The sequence below is a fragment of the Argentina silus genome (assembly GCF_951799395.1).
Source record: "Argentina silus genome assembly, chromosome: 18".
In the NCBI taxonomy this organism is placed as follows: domain Eukaryota; kingdom Metazoa; phylum Chordata; class Actinopteri; order Argentiniformes; family Argentinidae; genus Argentina; species Argentina silus.
This window is the reverse complement of record NC_139672.1, coordinates 6,840,328-6,863,021: the sequence shown is the minus strand read 5'-3', so window position 1 is coordinate 6,863,021 and position 22,694 is coordinate 6,840,328. Positions and strand designations below refer to the sequence as shown.

The following is a 22,694-nucleotide window of genomic DNA, read 5'->3' as shown; positions in this document are numbered from 1 at the left end:
AAAGATGTTCAAAGCTAAGATGGTTGGTTGGAATAACCTATGAATGTCTGGTAACATCAATGATTAGACCACAGCATGCTAATAGGATAGCAGACAGAACAATAACTGATAATAAAACACATTAAATGGATTGAGTCACTTAGCATTTATTATACAGAAAGTACATAATAATTCCGGTCTGATCCGGTCAGGGGTTAGGGTAGTCTGGTCTGGTGTGTGTGGTCAGGGTGCGATTCTGGTATCAGTGGTCACTCTTCTTAGGGGGGAACGCGACGTACTCTACAGCCAAAGCCACGGCGAAGGCAGCAAAGCCCCATTTAAACCCCCTCAGCAACACTTCACTCAGAGTCACTGCACGAGAAAAACCACCCATGTACCTCCACGCCTCATTACTGGGGAGAGATAGAGAGAGATAAGGGTCATGCACTCAGACATAGAATAGTGATAAGCGCACACAAACTTACAGACACACACACACACACACACACACACACACACACAATACACTCACCGTCCCCATGGGTCCTTGAGGCCCCTGGCTGCTAGTCTCTGTTGTGTGAACTCCAGCGGTGTTCCTTCCACCTTCCACTGCTTCCAGTCTGGCATAGACAGCTTACTGTGACCGTGGTCACCCCCCATACTATGTTGACACACAGACACAGACACAGACACAGACACAGACACACACACAGACACAGACACACACAGACACACACACACACACACACACAGACACACACACACACACACACACACACACACACACACACACACACACACACACACACACACACACACACACACACACACTCTCAGCTGACAGTATAACATACTAGCGCCACCCTAGCCAAGAAACATTACTTTGCTAATGGATTAGTTTAGTCTCGTCTTCAAAGTAACTGTGTTGGCTATTTCATTTTAGAAAATATGCAATGATGTCTGTATCTGCAGATTAGCTAACGTTAGCTAGCTAGCTTTCGGTATCAAACGTTAACCACAGTGGCAACAACACAGCTGTGTAGGTGGTTATGAGAAATACAATGTAATTCTGACGGAATTTAACATTATTACCACACAGGCAAGTCATCTTTAACAATATTTCTGACAATATAGGTGAAAATACTGCACCTGTATCGTTTGTTGTGACCTCTGAAGCTAGATGAAGCACTACGACAACCGCTTCTGCTGTACGACTATGCTACGGCATGCAACAGAGACCAAAATGCAAACGAGTAATTCGCCCTGTATTTAGAATGGCGCATATGAGGCGTTTTTCTGTCGTAAAATTACTTTGTAGTAGTATAATATAATGGTACCTCCCTGACATCCCAATCAGAATCAATAATGACGACGGGCATTTCCTCTCTTTCTCTGCTATAAGTAGTCTTGAGAATGGATGTATCACTGACTGTAGTCTGCTGAAGCTCACTCACAGTGGGTGCCCACCAACCCTAATTCAGCTCCCACAAGTTCTCCATACAAGTCAACATTCAGCCCTAATGTTCAGTGGAGGCAGATTGAGGTTTCAAGGTGGTGTGTTTATTAAGAAAAGCAGATTTTTAAGGCAACATGGCATTTCTTTATCACATAAACCATCTGAGACATCATTGTCCTCAAGACCGATCCTCACAAAGTAAGACAGTACAGGAGAACATTTTGGCCTCAACACCTACTGAAAAACACAGCTTTTCCACAATGGTAGGTAGTAATATTAATTGGCATGTAATATACATTATTGAAACATTAGATATTCAAATACATTCTAAATAATCAGAGGTATCATGTCACAAACTCATATCATGTCCATAACATTGGAATTATCTACAATTATGTACATGCGATACATGATGATGAAGGTGAGGAGGAGTCACACATTCCCCTTCACCCTCCTTAGCCTGGTTTCCATGGCTCTACCCTCGGTCGCTATGGCAGTAGGCTGGTCTCCATGGTGCTGGGCTGTTGGATGTGGCAGCAGTTTAGCCTCCATAACGACGGTTAGTTGGTCAGAGTTTGGCTTTGGGGTTGAGTAGTTCTTTAAGAGTGTCCAGGTTCTCACCCTCAGGAGCTTCAGGCCATGCACTGTGATCTACACACACAGGACACACACACAGGTTACGAAGGTCTGGGTCTGCAGCAGACAGAATCATGCGCAGCGGATACTCACTATAATCTCCCATATTTCAATTTGAATTAGCCTCATATACAACAGAACAATGTGGGTACCTGGTATCTCCCACATAGAGTGGTAGAGACTCTGTCCTGCGTCGACCCTTAGGGTGGCTCCAGAGATGTAGGAGGCAGCAGGGGAGAGCAGGAAACACACCGCTGGGGAGATCTGAACACACACACACACACACACACACACACACACACACACACACACGACACACACGACACACACGACACACACACATCCAGCTTTAGTTCCAGCCCAGCATTAACGCAGTACACTACCACTACTCCAGGTATTGACGATCAGTTGACGAGCATGTGTGTGTGCACTGTGCATGTGTATACCTCCTCTGGGACTCCCAGTCTTTTAGCAGGGCTGAAGGGAATAGACATCTTAAACAGTGTGGGCCCAAACTCCTTATAGTTCTCCATAGCTGTCTTGGAGATGATAGTGCCCTGTATAAACAAACACACACACACACACACACACACACACACACACACACACACACACACACACACACACACACACACACACACACACACACACACACACACACACACACACACACACACACACACACACACACACACACACACACACACACACACACACACCTCAGGTAAATATCATATTGTTAAACACCTCCACATTGTTAGGATATTGTTGTTACTGACTCCTCCGTCTAACCAATCAGTAGTCCCGGAACTTCTTTATGATCTACTGTGTCTCAGCCACTTCTCCCCACCATCAGTACGCACCGGTGCGACAGAGTTGACTCTGACTCCTGAGGCAGCCCACTCAATGGCCAGACTCTTTGTGAGGTTATCGACCGCCGCCCTCGCCGCACCGGTATGACTGAGAGAGATTGATGGAGGGAGAGAGAGAGAGAGAGAGAGAGAGAGAGAGAGAGAGAGAGAGAGAGAGAGAGAGAGTTTTTACAAGGTTCTCACACCTATCCATCTATTCTATCAAATTCAAGGACTGTATGTGTGTGTGTGTGTGTGTGTGTGTGTGTGTGTGTGTGTGTGTGTTACATACGCCATGCCTGGGAAGCCCTTCCACATGTCAGCGATGATGTTGACAATTGCACCTCCGTGTTCCTTCATCCATGCAGCGTACACTGCGAAAACATTCTCAATTAATATATAGTGACCTCAAAATGTACTTCCTGTACACCCAAACAGTCTCACAATAACCTCTCTCTCTCTCACTCAATGTCCTACCCTCCTTGCAGCAGTGGAATGTTCCAGTCAGGTTGGTGTCTATGACAGCCTTCCATCCTTTGCCAGAGATGTGTTCTGCTGGGCTGCTGAACTGACCTCCCCCGTTATTAACCAGAAAGTCTATACGACCATACTGCTTCAATACAGAGGACACCAGAGCCTTCACCTACAGAAAAAGGGTGCGACTGAATGAACATCCAACCTGACGACCAACAACAGTCAGCAAACATAATAAAACCTTTGTTTTATAAACTAAACTGAGGCAAATTTTGAGTTTGAGACTGAATGCTGGTAGTAATCCACCACCGGCTGTTGTGGATATATTAGGGCATGTGTGTACCTCTTCCTCATTGCGGATGTTGCAGGGTATAGATGTGACAGATGCACAGCTAGACGGTGGGATTTTCAGTTTCAACTCCTGAGCTGCAGCAGTCAGTCGCTCAACCTTTCTGCTGGAGATGACCACATTGCAACCTACACACACACACACACACACACACACACACACACACCTTGAAATACATTCAACCATCACCATAGCGTTGGAATTCATTCCCATTGATCTGATATACAAAAAAAGTAGCCATATATTCCAGAAACACACTGTCACTGTATCTATCCCACGCTCCCAAGACTGGATTGGATCATGCTGCAGCTTCGATGAAACACTAATATTCTAAATAGCTAATAAACCCAGTAGACCTGCGTATGCCTAACTTATGAATCGGATCTTTGTACGTTGGTAGTAGATAGTCTGTGTGTAATGCATTGAATTGATAGAGGTGAAGGAGTTTCTGGGTTAAAGTTCAGCACGGTTGTCGCTTTGAGTTGCCCTGCACTGTCTGAATTTCTGAACTTATTTGTGTTCCTATCTATGTAACGTCGTCTGAACACACAGATGCTACTTACCCAGTTCCAGCAGCTCGGCAGAGATGGCTTTACCAATACCAGTCCCTCCGCCCGTGACTACGGCCACTTTGTGATTGAACAAGCCCGATCTAAACACACTGGAGGCCGCCATGTTTGTTATCCCCAACCACATAAACTCAGATCCACGGTTGCTGTCAGCACACGTCTATGGTGGTATATGGCACCCCCCTGAGGATGCATCTGGAAGCTCATTTCTTCAAACAGGGCTGGCCTTTACTCTATTGACCCAGTGGTTCAACAAGGCACTCCTGAGTCTTGCCATAATTACAGCATCGCTCAGAGTTACAGCAAATTCTACTGTTTCTGGTTGCTGCTGAATAAGATAGATGTACCTTGTGAAAGGACAAGAGCTCCAAAGTCTTAACCTATCAAACCATAAATGGACAGTAAATTACTGTCAAATTCTCTAATCTTAGTCTAGAAGGTCCACATTCTACTGCAAGACCAACAGAGTTCAGATGCAGTACACATTTCATCATCTACACAATTTATCAATTTCTGGCTTGAAGCAGTAGAGATAGTGCCATGTGATCAATAAGCAAGGAAGTGTCCATCTCATGTTTTTCCAACATACGTGATGAAAGGTACACTACACATACAATAGTGAACACACCAGGAATGGGGAGGGCATGGAGGTCACGATGCAGGTAGCACAGGAACCCCCCCCCCCCCCCCCCTCCATAACCATCCAAATCTGATTTACCACTGAATCAACTGAATTACCCTGTCTTTTGTGACTAATAGCATGCAAGCAGCATTAAATACCAGACCTGAATCAAATACAAACTACAAATACTAGAGTGGCACTTGATTTAATTTAACTGGGACAATGGACACGTCTCAAATTTTAAATCAAGCACACATTAACTAGTTTGAAATGTATGTTGGATCCAGGGCTGCTACATGTACATCTGCGCTTGTAAGCCACCCAAAACATTTTGACTTTCCCCCATAACAGCAATAATCCCACCCATCTGAATGGAAATAGTTATGGCAGGTGGACAGCCTCATGTGCAGGTGACATCCAGTCTTCCACAGTGGAGTACTGGGCTGTAGAGACAGTAACACACAGACGCACTGGATCCGCTCTAGACTGCTTTATTACGGGGATGTTTGGGTGATGCAGCGTCAAGCACGGAGAAACTGTACAAAACAGTCCCAGTAAAACATGTATCTCTGCTGTCCGGGTCTACTGGTCCTTCAGCTCCTTCAGTCTCCTGATGGCAGACTTCACTGTGACGGCGGACGTTGTGCTGAAACAGAACAAGCAACAACTTAGAACATACACCAAAATCTACTGGGGGGCACATGCACACAGAACATAAGAGGAAGCAATTCCTACAGACCAAATCGGGCAAATAAAAACACTCTGCAGCATAAAGACAGTCTTGATGGTCCTCCCAAACTGGGTAACTCAGTTCCAAATTGCACTGCTTACAGTGCTACTGCACAAGGGCTTGGTTCTACTGATGTGAGGTTCAGATAAGTGATGAAGGGGAGGCCACTTAAGACAATTGTGACGCTCACTATATGTTCCGACTCCAACACCGGCTAAGTTATATACAGTGTTGTGACTCACAAATCGGCAGGTATACAGTGTTGGATTGATAAGATGTAACCATGCTACCAACTCCATCCAGCATGTGGAGGGGTCAAAGGAGTTTCACCCTCCCACTAATACCGAGCAACCACCTGATCTCTCAACGTAGTGGTGGAATCAACCAGGGGAGTGAGATAAGAAAACAAAAGTGCAAGCACACAATAACAAAACACTTACTTGTATGTCCAGGCTCCTCCAGCCACAGTCTTCATGCAGGACCCACAGTGCCAGATGCCCACGGCCCTCCTCTTCATCTTAGTCTGTGAACAAACATGTTTAAGTCAGTAACAGGCATACACATGGAATACTGGCCACACAATATCTGAGTGGGAGGGGACTCACAACTAAACAAGACATGGCAGCCTTTAGGATGCAGTATTTGCAAGGTCAATAGTAGACAATCAAATGTTGGCATCCACTGCTTTCTGCCATTTTAAGTGAGGACCTCATTAGAAGTGGGAAATGTTTTAAGTGTGGTCCGAGGGCATGTCTTACCTTGCCACAGAAGGAGCAGGTGTATTTAGCGTGCTGGCTGATCTCAATTTTCTTCACCATCTTCCTGAGCGACGCGCCATAACGCGTGCCGTACTTCCCAACGATCCCCACCTTCTTGGTGCGCTTGGCCTGAGGGAGAGAACGCACACCAACTTAATATAAACACCACATTGAAAGAGCATATGCTAATAACCTTCCCACCCAACAGCCTCCACAGGACGAGGCATTTCAGTGGTGCTACCAGTGTAACTCTAACTTAATGTGGAGGGCATCATAAATCTGACCATCTAAACAACCCAGTATGTACTGCCTGTAGCGAAGTAGATTGCTAGCCCTTGCAGCACCTCCAGGGACAACTCAGTCAAAACGTCGGTTGAATATCAATGCAAACCTAAATAGTGACAAAATAAAACCACAATCTGACTCATGACTCACGTCCACTTGAGTAAACTGGGTAGTCAGTTTAGTATTCGCTGCCTACTACATGCAGAGATGCTTGTTAGCTAATGGCTAACACACACAGTCGATAGACTAGCAAACGTGAAGAGTACGATAATAATGGTATACTCCTCCACACAAAATGATTATGGTTATGGACATAACTATAACATGTCACTTTCTTGCACGCACACTACACTAACAGTATTAGCTGCTCAGTTTCTAGCCGGTAGCCCTGTAGTACATGGGGGGCGGCCATTGCTGTCACTATTGCCAGACGTGAGAACGAAAAACTTCCTATTTTTCTATATATCGACAAAACACACCACCAATACTGTACATATCTAAGGGAACAATGTATAGTAAAACCTCCCAGTGACTTAGTATATGATTATTCGCTCAGAGTTTGTTAGATTCATGTGGATTTGGTACGGGACATTGTGGCTCACCATTATAGCAGAGGAGACGTAGGTCCAAAGAGGGATATCATAGCGCGCAGGCGCAATTTACCGCTGTCGAATGAAGTGCTGCATTGTGGGATGTTGGCGCTGTTGTTTTGCTCCAGGTTAACGGGAACACGTACTGAACCTCTCTGCTATTGATCTGTCATCGATTTTAGACACCGAACTACAGGTTCATACAGTCATGACATCGCAAACAGTTCGACTCGACTCGTAGCAATACATATAAAGATCTTTGCTTGGGTTCGACTGGTCGGCATTTAAAGGGTTAACCGGATGGCAACCGTGGTGTAACTAAAGACGCCACGGGGAGCGAGCCTCACGCCCGCGCACTCACACATAAACATTGGTGATCGCTCGCTAGCTCACAGAGCCAGCGTTGACTGACGATGAGATCACCCTGGCTCGCTGGCTGCTGCTGCTGCTGTTAGCATATCAAGCTATGAGTCGAGCCGAACTGTTTGCAATACTTTAACTGAGATTTTACAGGTCATACATAGCTAACTGGGAACAGTATCATGAAACTCACCCGGAAGCTAGTGCTCGCTAGGGCTAAGGCCTCAGATCTGGACAGTGTCAAGAAACTGAACTGCTGGTAGGTGTGTGCATGCACGGGTTAACTGTCAAATCTTGCCGACACTAGCTGCAGTTAACATGTTCATTTAGCATGTGGTTTCTTACATGATGCACCATGTTTCTTTTTGCAGGGGCTGCAACCTGACTGACGTGAGTAGACGTATTTATGTAATGTTAGTGTGAGTTTATATTCTAGGGTTAGGGTTAGGTTCTAGGTAAACTATGGAATTGAATGTTCAATTCTGTCTTGCATATTATCACCCCCTCTGCCCTCCCGTTTTCTAGATCTCCATCTTCTCCCAGATACCTCACATGGAGGTCCTGACTCTGAGGTTATGCCCTCTCTTTTACTTACACACACACACACACACACACACACACACACGTCAAACTTAGATTTTTGGACGAACCATCATCTAAAAGGTCCTCTTCTCCCTCTCTTTCTGCCTCCCCTCTCTCCTCCCAGTGTTAACAGTATTTCGTCTGTCTCCCCTCTCGCGGGCTGCCTGTCTCTGTGTGAGCTCTACCTGAGGCGTAACCTAATCCCGTCTCTCTCTGAGCTTGCTCATCTCCGCCCCCTCACACGCCTACGAGTGCTCTGGTTAGCTGAGAACCCCTGCTGTGGATCTAATCCCAGCCAGTACCGGCTCACGGTGCTACGCTGCCTTCCTCGCCTACACAAACTGGACAATCAGGGTGGGTCTGTGTTTGTCTGTAAGGTGGGGGTGTACCATGTCGAACCAAAGTGTTTGTATTAAGTGTAAGGGTTTGTGTTGGGCAGTGGTGCGTGTGTCTAATTGTGTGTGTGTGTGTGTAGTGGTGACAGAGGAGGAGCTTACTCTCGCTTTGGTGGAGGGGGATGAGATAACCACGCCCCCTGCTGGCGCCCAGAACCAGCTCTCCATCAATGGCCTTACAGATGTGGAGACAGAGAACGACCCTCTCAACTACAACATGGAGGAGACCAAGTAAGGCCTATTCTCTTACTCTTCAACACACACACACACACACACACACACACACACACGTCAAATGTTTTCTCGTCTTGTAGTAAGATCCGGGAGCAGTTGGGGATGAAGCCTCTTGCCAGAGACAAGTTCCCCTCCCTCTCCTCCCCATCGACCCGGGAGAGCAGACCTCTAGCCAAGAAGGTAACACACACACACACACACACACACACACCAGCTGCCCACTCTTATCTGAGGTTTCAGACAGTGTGTTTATGTAATAACAAATAATTTGTGTGTGTGTTTGTGTTGTCAGACACACACTCTGGAGGCGGTGTTGATGCTGCTGAAGGACCTGGAGGAGGACGAGCTACACACCGTTCACATGGCAACAGAGAACCGACTCAGAACTTGCACACTCACCAGTGAGACACACACACTTGCGCTGCAGAGAGATAAAACCACTGACATTGAGCACTGACACACACACACACAGCATCACTTAACACTACAGTCTCACAAACACACACACACTCTTTCTTTGGCCCAGTCCTCAAGGTCCTACCCCCTCTGTAGTGTTCCCATCCAGGATGTGAATGAAGTGCATACAGGGCGTCAGAAGCATGGTAGAGACTTGACTCATCCAGGTTATCATGTCACACATCTACCAAGAGGATGTAGTCGGTAGGTTATGGGGGTGGGTTAGAGGCTGGGTTTCTTTCTCACTTGACCTTACACACACACTTCAGTATTGTTCCTACCCCAGCGACAGCTCTCTCTGTCCCTCTGTGATCCACTGACCCTTATGAAGGGGCGAAGGAGAGGATCGCAGAGGAGCTGCTTTGTATTGCTTTTCTATACCAGCATGTCTTCTGCCTTTTCTGAAAGAATGTATAATTTTGCTACATGTAAATAAAGAATAAAGGAGTTTGTGGTTCACAAACTGTATATACCAACCCGGTCTATGAATAAAGTGAAAAACAGAAATGCAAAAAAAATATTTTAATTTTTTACTGAGAATGAACATTATACGTGCACACACACAACAACAACAACAACCGGAATGTGTTCAGAAAGTGACTTACTGTGTACACAGTGCTACAACGGGGCATTTCAGGAAATACACTAGTTAGAGTAGACTATTGAGACAGAGCCCAATCGAGACACGGAGGAACAAGATCTCAAGCCTCTCGTGTTGTCGGTCCTCTCCTCACTCCAGTTCTTCCTTCTCCAGGAAGTCAGTCAGCATGTTCGTTTCCACGGGAACAAGCAGATACTCCACTCCGTCAGCACCCTGGTGGATCATGGGAAGTGGAGTCAGACGGTACCATACACTTTGGGACCTCATCTCTGTGTCATTGAGCATAGACTGGGAACAGTGTTCTACCTGAACTACAGTATTGAATGACTAGAGCGAAGGGAGTGTAGAAGCTGTACTGTGCGGGTGTCCCACCTTGCGTGTTCGAATCAGTTTGTGGTCTCTGAACTCAGTGAGCTGGGTCCTCAGGGTGAGGTCAGAGTTAACCAGGAACGCCTCACGACAACGCTGATAGAAGTCCTGGAACGACAAACCTGCGAAAACACACATGCACACATGTTGTATATGACACTCCTATGAGGGGTTCTGACTGTTTACATTTACATTTGTGATGTGATTGTCCGTGTACCTGTGTATGAAGGGTTGTCTTTGTTCTCCAGCTGAAACTCCACCAGCAGCCTGAAGATCCCCCTGTAGACACACAGACAATAAGACCACACAGTAATAGTAGTATTCATAAAGGCATGTACACCACCAGAGTGTGCTGCCAAGTGTGTGTGTGTGTGTGTGTGTTACCTGGCATTTGCCGTAAGGCTGCGTAGAACGTGCGTGAGGGAAGAGAGCGCAAGAGCACCAGTCTGCTGCACCAGGAGAGAGTTCTCGTACGACGTCTCCTCGACGTAGCGCTGGTAACACACACACTCCCACCACAACCAGTTGAACTGGCTCTGCTTACACTGGTCCCATACTGAAACACACACACACACACACAGAGTATATTAGCCTCTAAGCCATAGTAATGCAGCTGTAATACACACGCCATGTATTCTCTCACTATTACTATCCTTCGTAACACGTTGCTACAATACACACAAGTACATACTCAGCGGGGCGTTAATGTGGTCAATGGAGGCCACAAGGTGCATGTTGGGAATGGATGCCAGCTGCCCCAATGCATTCTGGGTCTTCTCCCCGCGGAGCATCGACCCGTCAATGTTATGGATGAGCAGGTACACATGAAGGTCTGGGTCTGATGACAAACACACACACTTCAGACATGGACACACACAAACCTGATGAACACACACACATGCACACACACACACACACACACACACACACACACACACACACACACACACACACACACACACACACACACACACACACACACTCTCTCTCTCTCTCTCACCATCTCTTAGGGTTGTGCTGATGTACTGGAGTTGATCTGCAGGGTTCCGAAAGGTTCCCTGGTGCTCTAGAGCCTCACCAGTCAGAGCATTCAGGATCTGTAGGAGAACACAGGCAGAACAGACCAGACACAGACACACAGACACACAGAAATAACAGCAAGGTCAGGTTAATGACCAACTTATGCAGTTGGGCAGTAACTTAGGTGAGAATGTAGTTTTAGTTGTATGTAGTTCCTTGCAATAGAATTAAATCACAGAAGTGTGTGTGTGTGTGTGTGTGTGTGTGTGTGTGTACACTGACCGACTTGAGAGTGATGGAGGGGAAAAATCCGTTGACCACCAGGTGAATCTCCTGAGAGAGATGAGACACACGGAACTCCTCCAACAGAGCCTTCTTACTGCCCAGACCATACACCAACACACTGAAGCCCAGCCTACACACACACACACACAATTACATTTTCCACTGACCCAGATAACCACATAGACAAACACGTTCTGCGCCAAACTCCGCACACACACACACACACTTACTGTAATTGCAGCATCCACTTGCTGAAGTGTTTCTGGTGTTTCTCGTGGAGCTGTTGGATCTCAGATGAGTAACAAGAGGGCGTCCCTTCTAACACACGGAACAACGTGTCCTACTCTCACACACACACACACACACACACACACACACACACACACACACACACACACACACACACACACGTTATTTTTAGAAATAGAACTGCTCTCTATTACCAAATGTCACATATGAAACTAATCAATTTGGAGATAGTACAGGAGATTGAAGTCTGTGTAGAGTAAGTGAGTGAGTGTGTACACTGTGAGTGAGTGTGTACACTGTGAGTGAGTGTGTACACTGTGAGTGAGTGTGTATACTGACCCGGTCTAGTTTGGGTGTGCGTAGGCGCTGGAGTGTGCGGTCTGATGTCAGGACCTTCGAGCTGCCATGAGCCTCAAAATACTCCTCAACTAGACTGGGCTACAACAGAGAGAACAGTTAGTGAAGACAGTTCACACACACGCGCACGCACACACACACACACGTACACGTACACATACACATACACATACACATACACATACACATACACATACACATACACACCTGGCTGGGGGGCTCTGGGGCGGTCTTGCTCTTCTTGGCAGGGGTCTTAGAAAGAGCAGAGGAAGGTGAGGGCTTACTGGGGGTTCTGGCCTGTTTCAAATTCTCCTTGTCCTCTCTCTTCCCCCTCTCCTCCTCGTCCTCATCCTCATCCTCCTCTCCAGAGTCGGAGGGAGACAGCTCGCTGTCACTGTCGGACCGGAGGTTGGGGCCTGAGAAGAACAGCAAGCAGATTAGAATTCATCGGGACATGAGAGAGTGGATGGGTAGGAGATACTTGTTCACTATCTATGTAAATGAATGGAATGTGAGGGAGGGGCAGAATGGGTGGGAATTTGTGTATATTGTTTAAAACCAAAAAACAAGGAAAATGTCAAACCTGTTACTCATGGTCATTCTCTTTACAGCGTGTATTATACTTTGAGGTTTGATCAATAAACATCAATAAAAAAATAAAAAAAAGATTAGAATTCATCTTGTTGGTTGTTCATTAGGAAGGAGGCTGTGTGTGTTTATACAGTCGCTGTCATTGTAAACCTGAGGGACTAACATGGCCGCCTACCTGTCAGTCTCTTCCTGAGTCTGTGGGGCGTTGTGGAAACAAACTGCCCTTTCTTGCCCTGACAAAAAACAGGAAGCAGCACGGGTCACACAAAAGCAGGGGACACCAATCCAGACTCTACAGCAGAGCTACCTACTGAAAGTCTGCAACATCATCACACGAGTACTAGGTCTGTTATTCATCTAGTTGTTGTAACTGCATGGTCTTTACTAGCTCTGTTACTGTCTGCTCCATTCAACCTCTCACCTTCTGAGGAGTCCTGAATTCATTCACTTGCTCTAGAGAGAGAGAGAGGAACACAAGAACGAAAAGTCTATGTTATCACAACACCAAAACAGGAGGAGGAGGAGAAAGAGTAAGTGGGCCTGATTTGGGAATGGGAAGGGGGTGAGGAAAAGGGGAGGGAGATGGAGGGGGAGAGAGGTAGAGCTGGACTCACTGCGGCCAGTGTGGGCAGGGCCAGAGGGGTCAGAGTCAGAGGTCCTGCTGAAGGTCACACTCTTCCCTGGAGTCTGTGCCAACTCTTTCGCTACACACACACACACACACACACACACACACACACACACACACACACACACACACACACACACACACAGTATAGTTATTAAAGCACGAACTAGCTCATATGCTCAAGAGAGATTAATACCTGTTATGAGAGAGAGAGAGAGAGAGAGAGAGAGAGAGAGAGTGAGAAAGACAGACAGACAGACAGACAGACACGTAACGACAGACAAGACTTGAAGCTGTCTTACCTGTCTGGGCCAGCTTGTGGGAACGTTTGATTGTCTGAAAGGTGAACACTGATGCTCCTGCTACTCCGGAAACACACTCCTCCCCATCTACAAAACACACACACACACACACACACACACACACACACACACACACACACACACACACACACACACCATCAGACACATGCTATACACACACACACACACACACACACACACACACACACACACACACACACACACACAACATACCTGCCGTACTGTCTGTCCCAAGGGCCTGGACATAGTGCTGCTCACTGAGGACCTCATCTTCATCATCTTCACAGTCATCCTTCTCCTCTCTGCCCCGTCGACCTGCTGCATTTTTGAGACTCACCAACTTCTGCACAGAGCCACCACTGACCCGGACCCCTACACACACACACACACACACACACACACACACACACACACACACACACACACACACACACACACACACACACACACACACACACACACACACAAAGGTCATACATTACTTGGTAGAAAGAATGCCAGTACAACAACAAACTCCATTAACTAGCAGAAGCATAATGAGGTCATGATTCTATGTACCTTCTGGTTTGTCCACTATGTGTTCCAGAGCATCTCCATCCCCCACAAACCTCACCTCCAGTACACTCATACCTACAGAGCAACATTACATCATCAATTCCATCATCACCATCATCAATTCCAACACCCATAATACAAAGCGACAAGGATGCATTGTGGAACTGTGTCAATATGACTGCTACAGACAGACAGACATAGATAGATAGATAGATAGATAGATAGATAGATAGATAGATAGATAGATAGATAGATAGATAGGGGTGGGGGGGTGCAGTGCGTGTGTGTTGTCTTGACATTCCAACAATTGATGAGAATTGATTGCATGGCTAATAAACAGTCTTTCTAAGATAGGGATAGCCCGAGCAGACCTCACAATTGTACGTACAACATACAGCTAACATAGAGACAGACGCAGGCAGACAGGCAGACAGGCAGACAGGCAGACAGGCAGACAGGCAGACAGGCAGACAGGCAGACAGGCAGACAGGCAGGCAGACAGGCAGACAGGCAGGCAGGCAGGCAGACAGGCAGGCAGGCAGACAGACAGACACTAGTAGACACCTGATAGACAAGCAGGCAAGCAGCAGACATTCAGAAAGAGAGGAAAATAGGGAGGCAGACAGACGTGGGGAAATCTTATGAATCATGCCGCTAATGACAACACAATCGCGCCACAATACTCGCCTATCTGCTGATTTCACAGATAGCGACACCGTGCAGCTCACGCACAAGTCCAAAAAAAGACAGGGCCGACAAAAAAAGGCATAAGATAAAACTTTAAATAAACTCTAAAAGTTGATCACTGACAGATTCCGCGCGCCATCCTGTGCATGTTTTTAAACCACGTGGTGTGTGAAAGTTCACCTTATAGCCAATCGAAATGCAGTATTCCATGAAACATCATTTCCCATGAGCCTCTCTGTCACTGTGTGCACTCGTTCATTCAACTTTCTTTCATGGAAGGGACTGGAGAATATAGATCTACAACTCCTCAAGCTCAATTATATCAATTCATTATTATGTTCGTTTATATTCGTGCCCCCCTGCTTACACCAATCCAATGCGTTTCAATTATTGGCGGTAGTGAACGAATGCTACGTGAAAGGGGTAGGAAAAGATACATGGAAGAATTGGGCAGTTTCCTTTGACCAGCTCCCAGACAGACAGTAAAAGTTTACAATATTACTATGGGGTGTAATGAAAGAGACATGGTGATTTGTGAAATATACCCACGATGTTTTATTCACAATTGCCATATCTGTGCAGCATTGTTACGTGATTCATTTTCTTTTTCACAGTATTAACATTGGACATTAATATTACATTCATTAGAATTTATGAGCAAATTACAAACATGATCATCCAGTAAATAGGGTATAAAGGAATAAGAAATACACAACCATGAAATTAGTCATTTGTAAGGCTAAACGTGTCAAATGTGTGGTTTCATTACAAGTGTTGTAAAAGTAATCTACAGTTACACAGAGTGCCGTTATCTCAACACTATTTCCCTTAATGCTCATCTGCATCACCACCCGCGCGTGGGCGTCCATCTCCCCACCAGGTGGCCCTTCGAGTGGATATGGTAAACAGGATGCATCATAGCCGTCGCACATGCCTGTATGACGCACACACGCACACACACACACGCACACACACACACACACACACACAGAATGATATTAATCTGATATAATTTTTGCTTTGAGCACTACAACCTGATCGTGGATGAGTACTGACGTGGTAGGGGATGAGTGTGAGCAGGCAGCCCAGGGGGTATTGGCTGTAGTCCAGTGTGCCAGAGATCGGCTCCACTCTGCCATGCTCCTGGGTCATGGAGAGCAGTCTGCAGGGGGACACTTATAGTCAGTTACAAACAGTAACATTAGTTATAACACTAGTATTAACAGTAGATATAACCACTCTGCTGCGGGGAGAGGGATTGAGGGACTGGGATATATGTAATAGTAATAGTACCTGAGATCTGGGTGTCCCTCTATAACTGCATATCCAGTGGGCAGTTTTCCGGCTCCATCCAGGCTGAGAGCAGTCAGTAATAACAGTTATAACAACAATGGTTATAACACTATGGTTATAACACTATAAACAGTATGGATGGTTATAACAATTGTAATAACTGTACTGATGTACCTGAGCCCGGTAAAGCCACAGTCAATGAGCAGCTGGTTCCTGTGGGGGCAGTGACCTATGACCCTGGTCAGCACTCGAACTGCGACGTCCTCCAGACGACAGGAACCAATCACAGACTGCTGCACATCTATCCAGCAGAAAACAGTAACACTGCTTTACGCTGTTCAACAGGTCAGCCAGTCAAGAGTCCTGTTTGTCTGTGTCATCAACACCACACACACACACACACACACACACACACACACACACACACACACACACACACACACACACACACACACTCACCATAGAAGACAAAGTTCCCAGGATGCACCTCGCTGAGTTGGGCCATGTCCGTAACTGGCTGGCTACAGGAGGGGGTGGAGCCTATACTGGACTTACAGGTGATACCCACACCCTTCAGCCTAGAGAGAGAGACATGTGAGTGTGAGTGATTGTATGTGTGGATATTTGTGGATGTGCTTTCTTGTGTGGTAGTGATGAGGTGAGTTCTCCCCCTTACAATGTAAAGCGCTTTGGAGGTCTTGAAACGTGCTATACAAATGCATTATTATTATTATTATAACACATAGAGTATGCCCATGTAATGACTTCTGTGTGTGTGACAAAGAGTAATTATTTGGTGTGTGTGTGTGTGTGTGTGTGTGTGTGTCTGTGTCTGTGTGTGTGTGTGTGTGTGTGTGTGTGTGTGTGTGTGTGTTTCTGGATCTGCCTGTATTGTGTGTCTTACTTCTCCATGAACTGCATTGTGAGTGTGGTGGTTTCCTGGGCAACTCCCTGTATTTGCTCCACCCCTCTGCAGTTGTAGGAGTTCCCGCAGTGGACGTAAACCCCTGTTAGCTCCACTCCCTCTGACGCAGAGATGGCCTGGGCCAATCGCAGGGCCTCGGGCTCAGAGTGCAGCACACCCGCTATGGAACAGAACCCCACAGAACATCACTGAACATTCTGGAACCCCACAGAACACTCTACGACATCACATCACTCTGGTCTCTCTACCCCCCTCACCTCTTCCGTTGGCACAGTCCACTTTCAGCCAAACGTGCCACACCCGTCCGTCTCTCAGTGGTCTCTTCCTAAGCTGCTCCAGAGCATCATGGTGGTCCAGTAACACCTGGAATAAACTCAGCTTCTCTGACAAGGCAGCACAGCGCTCCACCTACACACACACACACACACACACACACACACACACACACACACACACACACACACACACACACACACACACACACACACACACACACACACACACACACAGGGAGTAGGGGTCAGGGGGTGATGTCGGATGTTGAAAGGCAGATGATAGGGATTAGAGTGGAGTGGGTAGGATGTCAGGTATAGGGTACCTTGTCGAAGGGCAGAGAGTAAGCATACAGGATGTCGTCGTATCCATGGTCGGCATAGAAACTGGCTTCTGCCAGTGTGGAGACAACTATACATCTTCGAGACCCGCCAGTCATTATATCAGCACACTCACTACACACACACACACACACACACACACACACACACAGATCAGATATGAGTATCACTATATCTGCACACGCAACTGGCCTTTTTACAGGTGTGTGCGTGTGTGACTTTGTGTGTGTGTGTGTGTGTGTGTGTGTGTGTGTGTGTTATGGTCTCTCTCACAGGGTTTTGTGGGTCTTCATGTGTGGCCTCAGCTGGACTCCAAGGTTCTGACAGCGTTCTCTCATCCTGTCAGAGTTCCTCTTCACAATGTCCACATCCACCACCAGAGCAGGAGTACACAGGGCTGATATAGGGTCCCCCTCCATGTCGCTGCAACACACAGACACCAACACACCCACACTTTAGAACTGCATGTCAGACTGCAGTGTCCAATCAAGTCCTCTATAACCTGCCACTGTGCAAAGTCCAAAGTATGACCTAAATTAATGAGTCTGCGTCCGACGATAAGTGAACAATTCGGACTGATGGTGCAGTTCATGGACACTAGAGACTCCAATGCATGTTAGCAATCTGTAAAACCCTCTTCTTCATGACCTCACCAAAGAATGGCACAGTAATAATAAACTCGCAAAAAATGCAATTAAATGTGTGCGCGTGATTGAACTTAAACACACCCAGCTCACAGAATATCCCGACTGAAACTGCAATTCGTTCTCTCTTATTTCAAAAAGTGCTTTATGGCGTCGTAACCATACTTACAGTTTTAAGTTTCTGGGTCTTGTCTGTTGCAGTGCAGTGCGCGGTATTGAGAGTATTCTTCGATATAAATGATGTACTGACTTGCACTGGTCAACTAAATCAGAAACAATTTTTGGGTCAACTACGGGCAATCGCTTTTCTACTACGGTGTCCCTGCGTGGTCAAATCAGAGCTATATGCGCGTCCCGTTAACCAATCAGAAATTATTTTCATGGTTGATATGGTTGATATTATACTGTGATCTGTAAGCTGTTTTTAGACAGGTATTTCATGGTGGGACGTTTATTTATTGTTTTGCCGTAGTGCATTTTGCAAATAATGACCTTGACGTTCGAAGTACGAACTGCTTTGAGAACGTGAATTATTATGTTTTTAGAAATGCTTGTATGTGAGAATTGTGAAGATTGAACAGCAAAATTGAACAACAAAATTGAACAGTTGCATTGTTGAGCTGTCATGGACCTGTAACCAGCAGAGGGCATTAGACAGACACAGCATTAAAGAGAGTTTTGTGTGAGTGAGAGAGGCATGTGGCTTACAGGCCACTCCTCACAGCTCAGATTCATCTGAGACCTCCTCATCTGTGAGACATCTGTGTGTGTGTTTGTGTGTGTGTGTGTGTGTGTGTGTGTGTGTGTGCCGCTTATCTCCAGCATAGACACACTAGACAAGATACAGATGTTTCACATCAAAGTGGTAAGTGGTAACACACACACACACACACACACACACACACACACACTCACACACACACACACACACACACACACACTCACATGTAATAGGACAAATAGACACACGCAGGTCTGGGTTCACCACAGCTGGCTTTATTACTCTTCATGTTTACAAATGCAAGGTTTCAGTGTGCTGTGTGTGTCTATCTGTGTGTGTGTTTGTGTGTTTTTGTGTGTGTGTGTGTGTGTGTGTGTGTGTGTGTTTGTGTGTGTGTGTGTGTGTGTGTGTGTGTGTGTGTGTGTGTGTTTGTGTGTTTGTGTGTTGTGGTCTTTGGATCTTATTGTGTGTGTTTGTGTGTATGAGTGGTTCGGGGTAGCTAAGTGTGAGTGTGTAATGAGTCTAAATGATTGTCTGGTCCCCTGAAAAAACTACAATAATAGCCATTTATTGACATTGAAAATGTTTGAGAAACGTTAAAACTGCTTTGTTCTGTTCTCTACATTAGCACCTTTGGTATACAAACTTACTGAAAGAGACCACACAGGGAGTTCTCTGAAAAACAAACATAAACAAAACCAAAACCAGAAAAGACCTACAATTTAATTCCTACACATTCAGTATCAGTACACTCCTTTTCTATTGTGAGTGTCTTTGGTTGGTAGTGCGGGCCATAGAATTAGAACAAATAGAACATACATTCCCATGTAAATCAACATTCCGTTGGGTGTGTATTGCCTTCTGATGGCTATATTTGGAATGCTGGATTAATTGCGTTTTACATTAGATTCTGTGCCTTTTTCAATGTTCTACACATTTGGCGCCATATTTGAGTTTGTCCGTTTTGGGTTCTATTCATTCTAATGCTTTGGTGTTAAGCTCATTAGCCGCTTATTAGCATATCCAGCGGATAAAACGTTCGAAGAAAGAAGGCTTGTTCAGTGTGGTGTAGTCGCCCCCTCTAAAGATGGCCGACGTGTCGCCCAGTGCCACCTTCTTCAGGACGTCCTGGTCTGTGTCGGTTCCCATGGCGATAACCGTGGGAACGCCCTCTGCCCTCCTCATGGCAGAAACACCCTCCTCCAGGCTGTCGCTCGCCGTGATGCCGTCAGTGATGAACACGAACGACAGCTCAGCATTGCGACGAGCCAAGCGGCTGCCCTGTAACAGGAATACACACATACTGGTGATACTTGGGATTCACTCCTCATTTCTCTACTTTACTGTGGTAGCTGATGTGGGGTGAGCTGTGTGTGGATATTGCCCCTTTAACACAGAGCACAATCACCATTGTCAATGGTGTCAGCTTATTGTCAGCTTATTTGTCAGTGTGAACAGGTACTTTCTGTGTGTGTGTGTGTGTGTGTGTGTGTGTGTGTGTCTGTGTGTCTGTGTGTGAGTGTGTGTGTGTGAGTGTGTGTGTGTGTGTGTGTGTGTCAGTGTACCTGTGACATCACCAAGTTGTTGACAGCATGTATGATGGCGCTGCCCAGAGAGGAGGAGGAGTCCATGTAGTCCATCACTGCCAGGTTATCAGCGATCACCGTCAGATTATGCGTCAGTGCGAACTCCACCTTCTGTTCTGATTGGCTGCCATACTGCAGCAGGGCGATGCGGGCGTTCCTATCGTCGGTTTGGCCGTTGGCCAGAGTGAGGCGGCGAGCCACGTTCTCGATGAACTCCCGGGCGTGACGGTGGTTCTCCAGACCCATCCTCTCAGAGCCATCCAACAAGAATATCACGTCCACCGGGCGCTGCACACAGCTAGCCACCGCAGGCTCTGAAACACACACACACACACACACACACACACAAACACACACACACACACACACACACACACACACACACACACACACACACACACACACACACACACACATACACACACACACACACACACACACACACACACAGACACACACACACACACACACACACACACACACACACACACACACAGAGTATCATATGTGTTATCAGAGTAAGTATTAAGGCTGTAAATGGCTGTAAAGGACAGCGAGTTTGTCTTTCACATTCACATCATGGTTACATGCCTCTGGGAGAGAAAAGCTGGACAGTAATCTTCTGGTTTAACTGTATTCTAAATACATTGAACTATACAGTGCATTCATGTATATATCCATGTATCACAGCGACATGGTTCACAGCAGAACTGACTCAGATCAACAGTGACCAGATCAGAAGACCGTGACTGTTTCAGTTTGCTGTAGCTGTTTTATTTCACATACTGGAGGTAAAAGGGACACGCAGATTATTATCAATATACTTTTGACAACACGCACATTGCAGTCACAGAGCGACACAGTAACATTTTCTCTGATATGATCTGATTCTATGATAGTTATATTCACAGCAAAATATCCACTCATTCCATGGTGTAAGCAAATACATGCACAAACAGATGAACAATATTCCATTAGCTGCAAACAAAAAAATTAACAAAGAACATTTAAGTCTTGGTCATTTGAAGTTCTTAAGTCTACTTAATTCAGTTATAGTATTTTTTTCCAGCAGAACAATGACCACATCAAGTTAAACTGGCAAAGTGACTAACTCCTAGATGATGTTAATCCATTACATATGTACTGTAGACCACATATAGCCTACAACCCATTACAAAGACTATAAGACATTCACAGAACACAGGAAATGGTTGCTGTAACCATGGTAATGTGCAAAACTGCAAAACCGTCATACAGTATGATTCAACCAGTGGTTCACAGTGGAAACAAGGGTTCAACATCACAGCTGCTTCACACAGAGCTCTTCACATGGTGTTGGCACGGTCGTTGGCTGCGTTTCATTCCAAAAAGTTGTTCTCTTCCCTCTGCTCTAATGAATTCCATTTTGTGGATGGAGTGTAAAGGGCAGCTTTACCACCTAGTTTGTACAATATAGGTTGTACCCATCTCAACTATCAGACAGTGGATTTGTGTAAACAGGGGTAGAGGGAAGGGAATGAAATGCAACCAGTCGAGGGAAATAGAGTCCTGAGGTTTCTACAGAACTCTGTGCGTGATGGACTCATGACATCACATCAGATGGAAGACTTTTGTGAACAAAGGCAGAAAGAGGAAATAGGTTTTAAAAAACCATATAGCCTTAAGCAATTAGAGCTATGTTCAACATTGCACTGTTGAGGAGCTAGCTTGCCCTAAGCATTTCATTGCACCGTCTACGGCTACATTTTGTGTATATTACAAATAAACTTTGATTTGATTTGATTTGAACATAGGAGCGAAGAGCATAACCTACAGCTAAAGCTATAGCTAGCACTATTAGCATGCTAGCATGGTCAGAACATTAGCAGAGTCCCAAAGCCTTGGCGGGGTCTCCCATGATGTCACCGTAGACCTGTTTGA

The 22,694-nt window shown here is 46.0% G+C and overlaps 7 protein-coding genes across 9 annotated transcripts in view; 1 reads left to right on the top strand and 6 right to left on the bottom strand.

The window, feature by feature from the left end:
• Nucleotides 1-126: 126 nt before the first annotated feature.
• On the bottom strand, nt 127-1,205 carry ndufb3 (NADH:ubiquinone oxidoreductase subunit B3). The gene is made up of 3 exons (XM_083689779.1): nt 1,129-1,205; nt 512-640; nt 127-392 (listed from the first exon to the last, which is right to left on the bottom strand). Exons 2-3 carry the CDS (start codon nt 637-639, stop codon nt 242-244), a joined length of 279 nt encoding a protein of 92 aa, XP_083545905.1. The 5' UTR covers nt 640; nt 1,129-1,205; the 3' UTR covers nt 127-241.
• A 322-nt stretch (nt 1,206-1,527) lies between these two features.
• On the bottom strand, nt 1,528-4,425 carry pecr (peroxisomal trans-2-enoyl-CoA reductase). The gene is made up of 8 exons (XM_083690699.1): nt 4,309-4,425; nt 3,740-3,873; nt 3,400-3,565; nt 3,215-3,296; nt 2,935-3,031; nt 2,518-2,628; nt 2,224-2,335; nt 1,528-2,086 (listed from the first exon to the last, which is right to left on the bottom strand). The coding sequence occupies exons 1-8, from the start codon at nt 4,418-4,420 to the stop codon at nt 2,004-2,006; spliced, it is 897 nt and encodes a 298-aa protein (XP_083546825.1). The 5' UTR covers nt 4,421-4,425; the 3' UTR covers nt 1,528-2,003.
• A 986-nt stretch (nt 4,426-5,411) lies between these two features.
• rpl37a (ribosomal protein L37a) lies at nt 5,412-7,375 on the bottom strand. The gene is made up of 4 exons (XM_083689649.1): nt 7,312-7,375; nt 6,425-6,553; nt 6,107-6,189; nt 5,412-5,582 (listed from the first exon to the last, which is right to left on the bottom strand). Exons 1-4 carry the CDS (start codon nt 7,312-7,314, stop codon nt 5,519-5,521), a joined length of 279 nt encoding a protein of 92 aa, XP_083545775.1. The 5' UTR covers nt 7,315-7,375; the 3' UTR covers nt 5,412-5,518.
• A 254-nt stretch (nt 7,376-7,629) lies between these two features.
• On the top strand, nt 7,630-9,833 carry cfap410 (cilia and flagella associated protein 410). Its single transcript, XM_083689763.1, has 7 exons — nt 7,630-7,918; nt 8,031-8,049; nt 8,185-8,231; nt 8,366-8,595; nt 8,717-8,867; nt 8,951-9,050; nt 9,163-9,833. Exons 1-7 carry the CDS (start codon nt 7,842-7,844, stop codon nt 9,325-9,327), a joined length of 789 nt encoding a protein of 262 aa, XP_083545889.1. The 5' UTR covers nt 7,630-7,841; the 3' UTR covers nt 9,328-9,833.
• Nucleotides 9,834-9,844: 11 nt separating this feature from the next.
• orc2 (origin recognition complex, subunit 2) lies at nt 9,845-15,129 on the bottom strand. Its single transcript, XM_083689762.1, has 17 exons — nt 14,992-15,129; nt 14,308-14,379; nt 13,963-14,121; nt 13,729-13,815; nt 13,413-13,502; nt 13,220-13,251; nt 12,974-13,031; nt 12,415-12,623; nt 12,190-12,288; nt 11,832-11,941; nt 11,599-11,731; nt 11,297-11,393; nt 10,988-11,134; nt 10,681-10,852; nt 10,514-10,575; nt 10,300-10,418; nt 9,845-10,140 (listed from the first exon to the last, which is right to left on the bottom strand). Exons 2-17 carry the CDS (start codon nt 14,375-14,377, stop codon nt 10,057-10,059), a joined length of 1,728 nt encoding a protein of 575 aa, XP_083545888.1. The 5' UTR covers nt 14,378-14,379; nt 14,992-15,129; the 3' UTR covers nt 9,845-10,056.
• A 421-nt stretch (nt 15,130-15,550) lies between these two features.
• Nucleotides 15,551-18,735, bottom strand: LOC310818678 (D-serine dehydratase). Its single transcript, XM_083689684.1, has 10 exons — nt 18,637-18,735; nt 18,097-18,246; nt 17,808-17,937; nt 17,467-17,617; nt 17,189-17,369; nt 16,744-16,862; nt 16,459-16,585; nt 16,285-16,347; nt 16,048-16,153; nt 15,551-15,925 (listed from the first exon to the last, which is right to left on the bottom strand). Exons 2-10 carry the CDS (start codon nt 18,240-18,242, stop codon nt 15,836-15,838), a joined length of 1,113 nt encoding a protein of 370 aa, XP_083545810.1. The 5' UTR covers nt 18,243-18,246; nt 18,637-18,735; the 3' UTR covers nt 15,551-15,835.
• A 706-nt stretch (nt 18,736-19,441) lies between these two features.
• The window catches only part of col6a2 (collagen, type VI, alpha 2), a 14,974-nt gene continuing 11,721 nt past the window's right edge, over nt 19,442-22,694 (bottom strand). For 2 of the 3 annotated variants that reach the window (XM_083689593.1, XM_083689594.1), the window contains exons 31-32: nt 20,754-21,088; nt 19,442-20,469 (exon numbers count right to left, since the gene is read on the bottom strand). In XM_083689593.1, coding sequence (XP_083545719.1) covers nt 20,203-20,469; nt 20,754-21,088 — 602 coding nt within the window. In that variant the 3' untranslated portion in view covers nt 19,442-20,202. The other variant, XM_083689595.1, reaches the window with a different exon arrangement.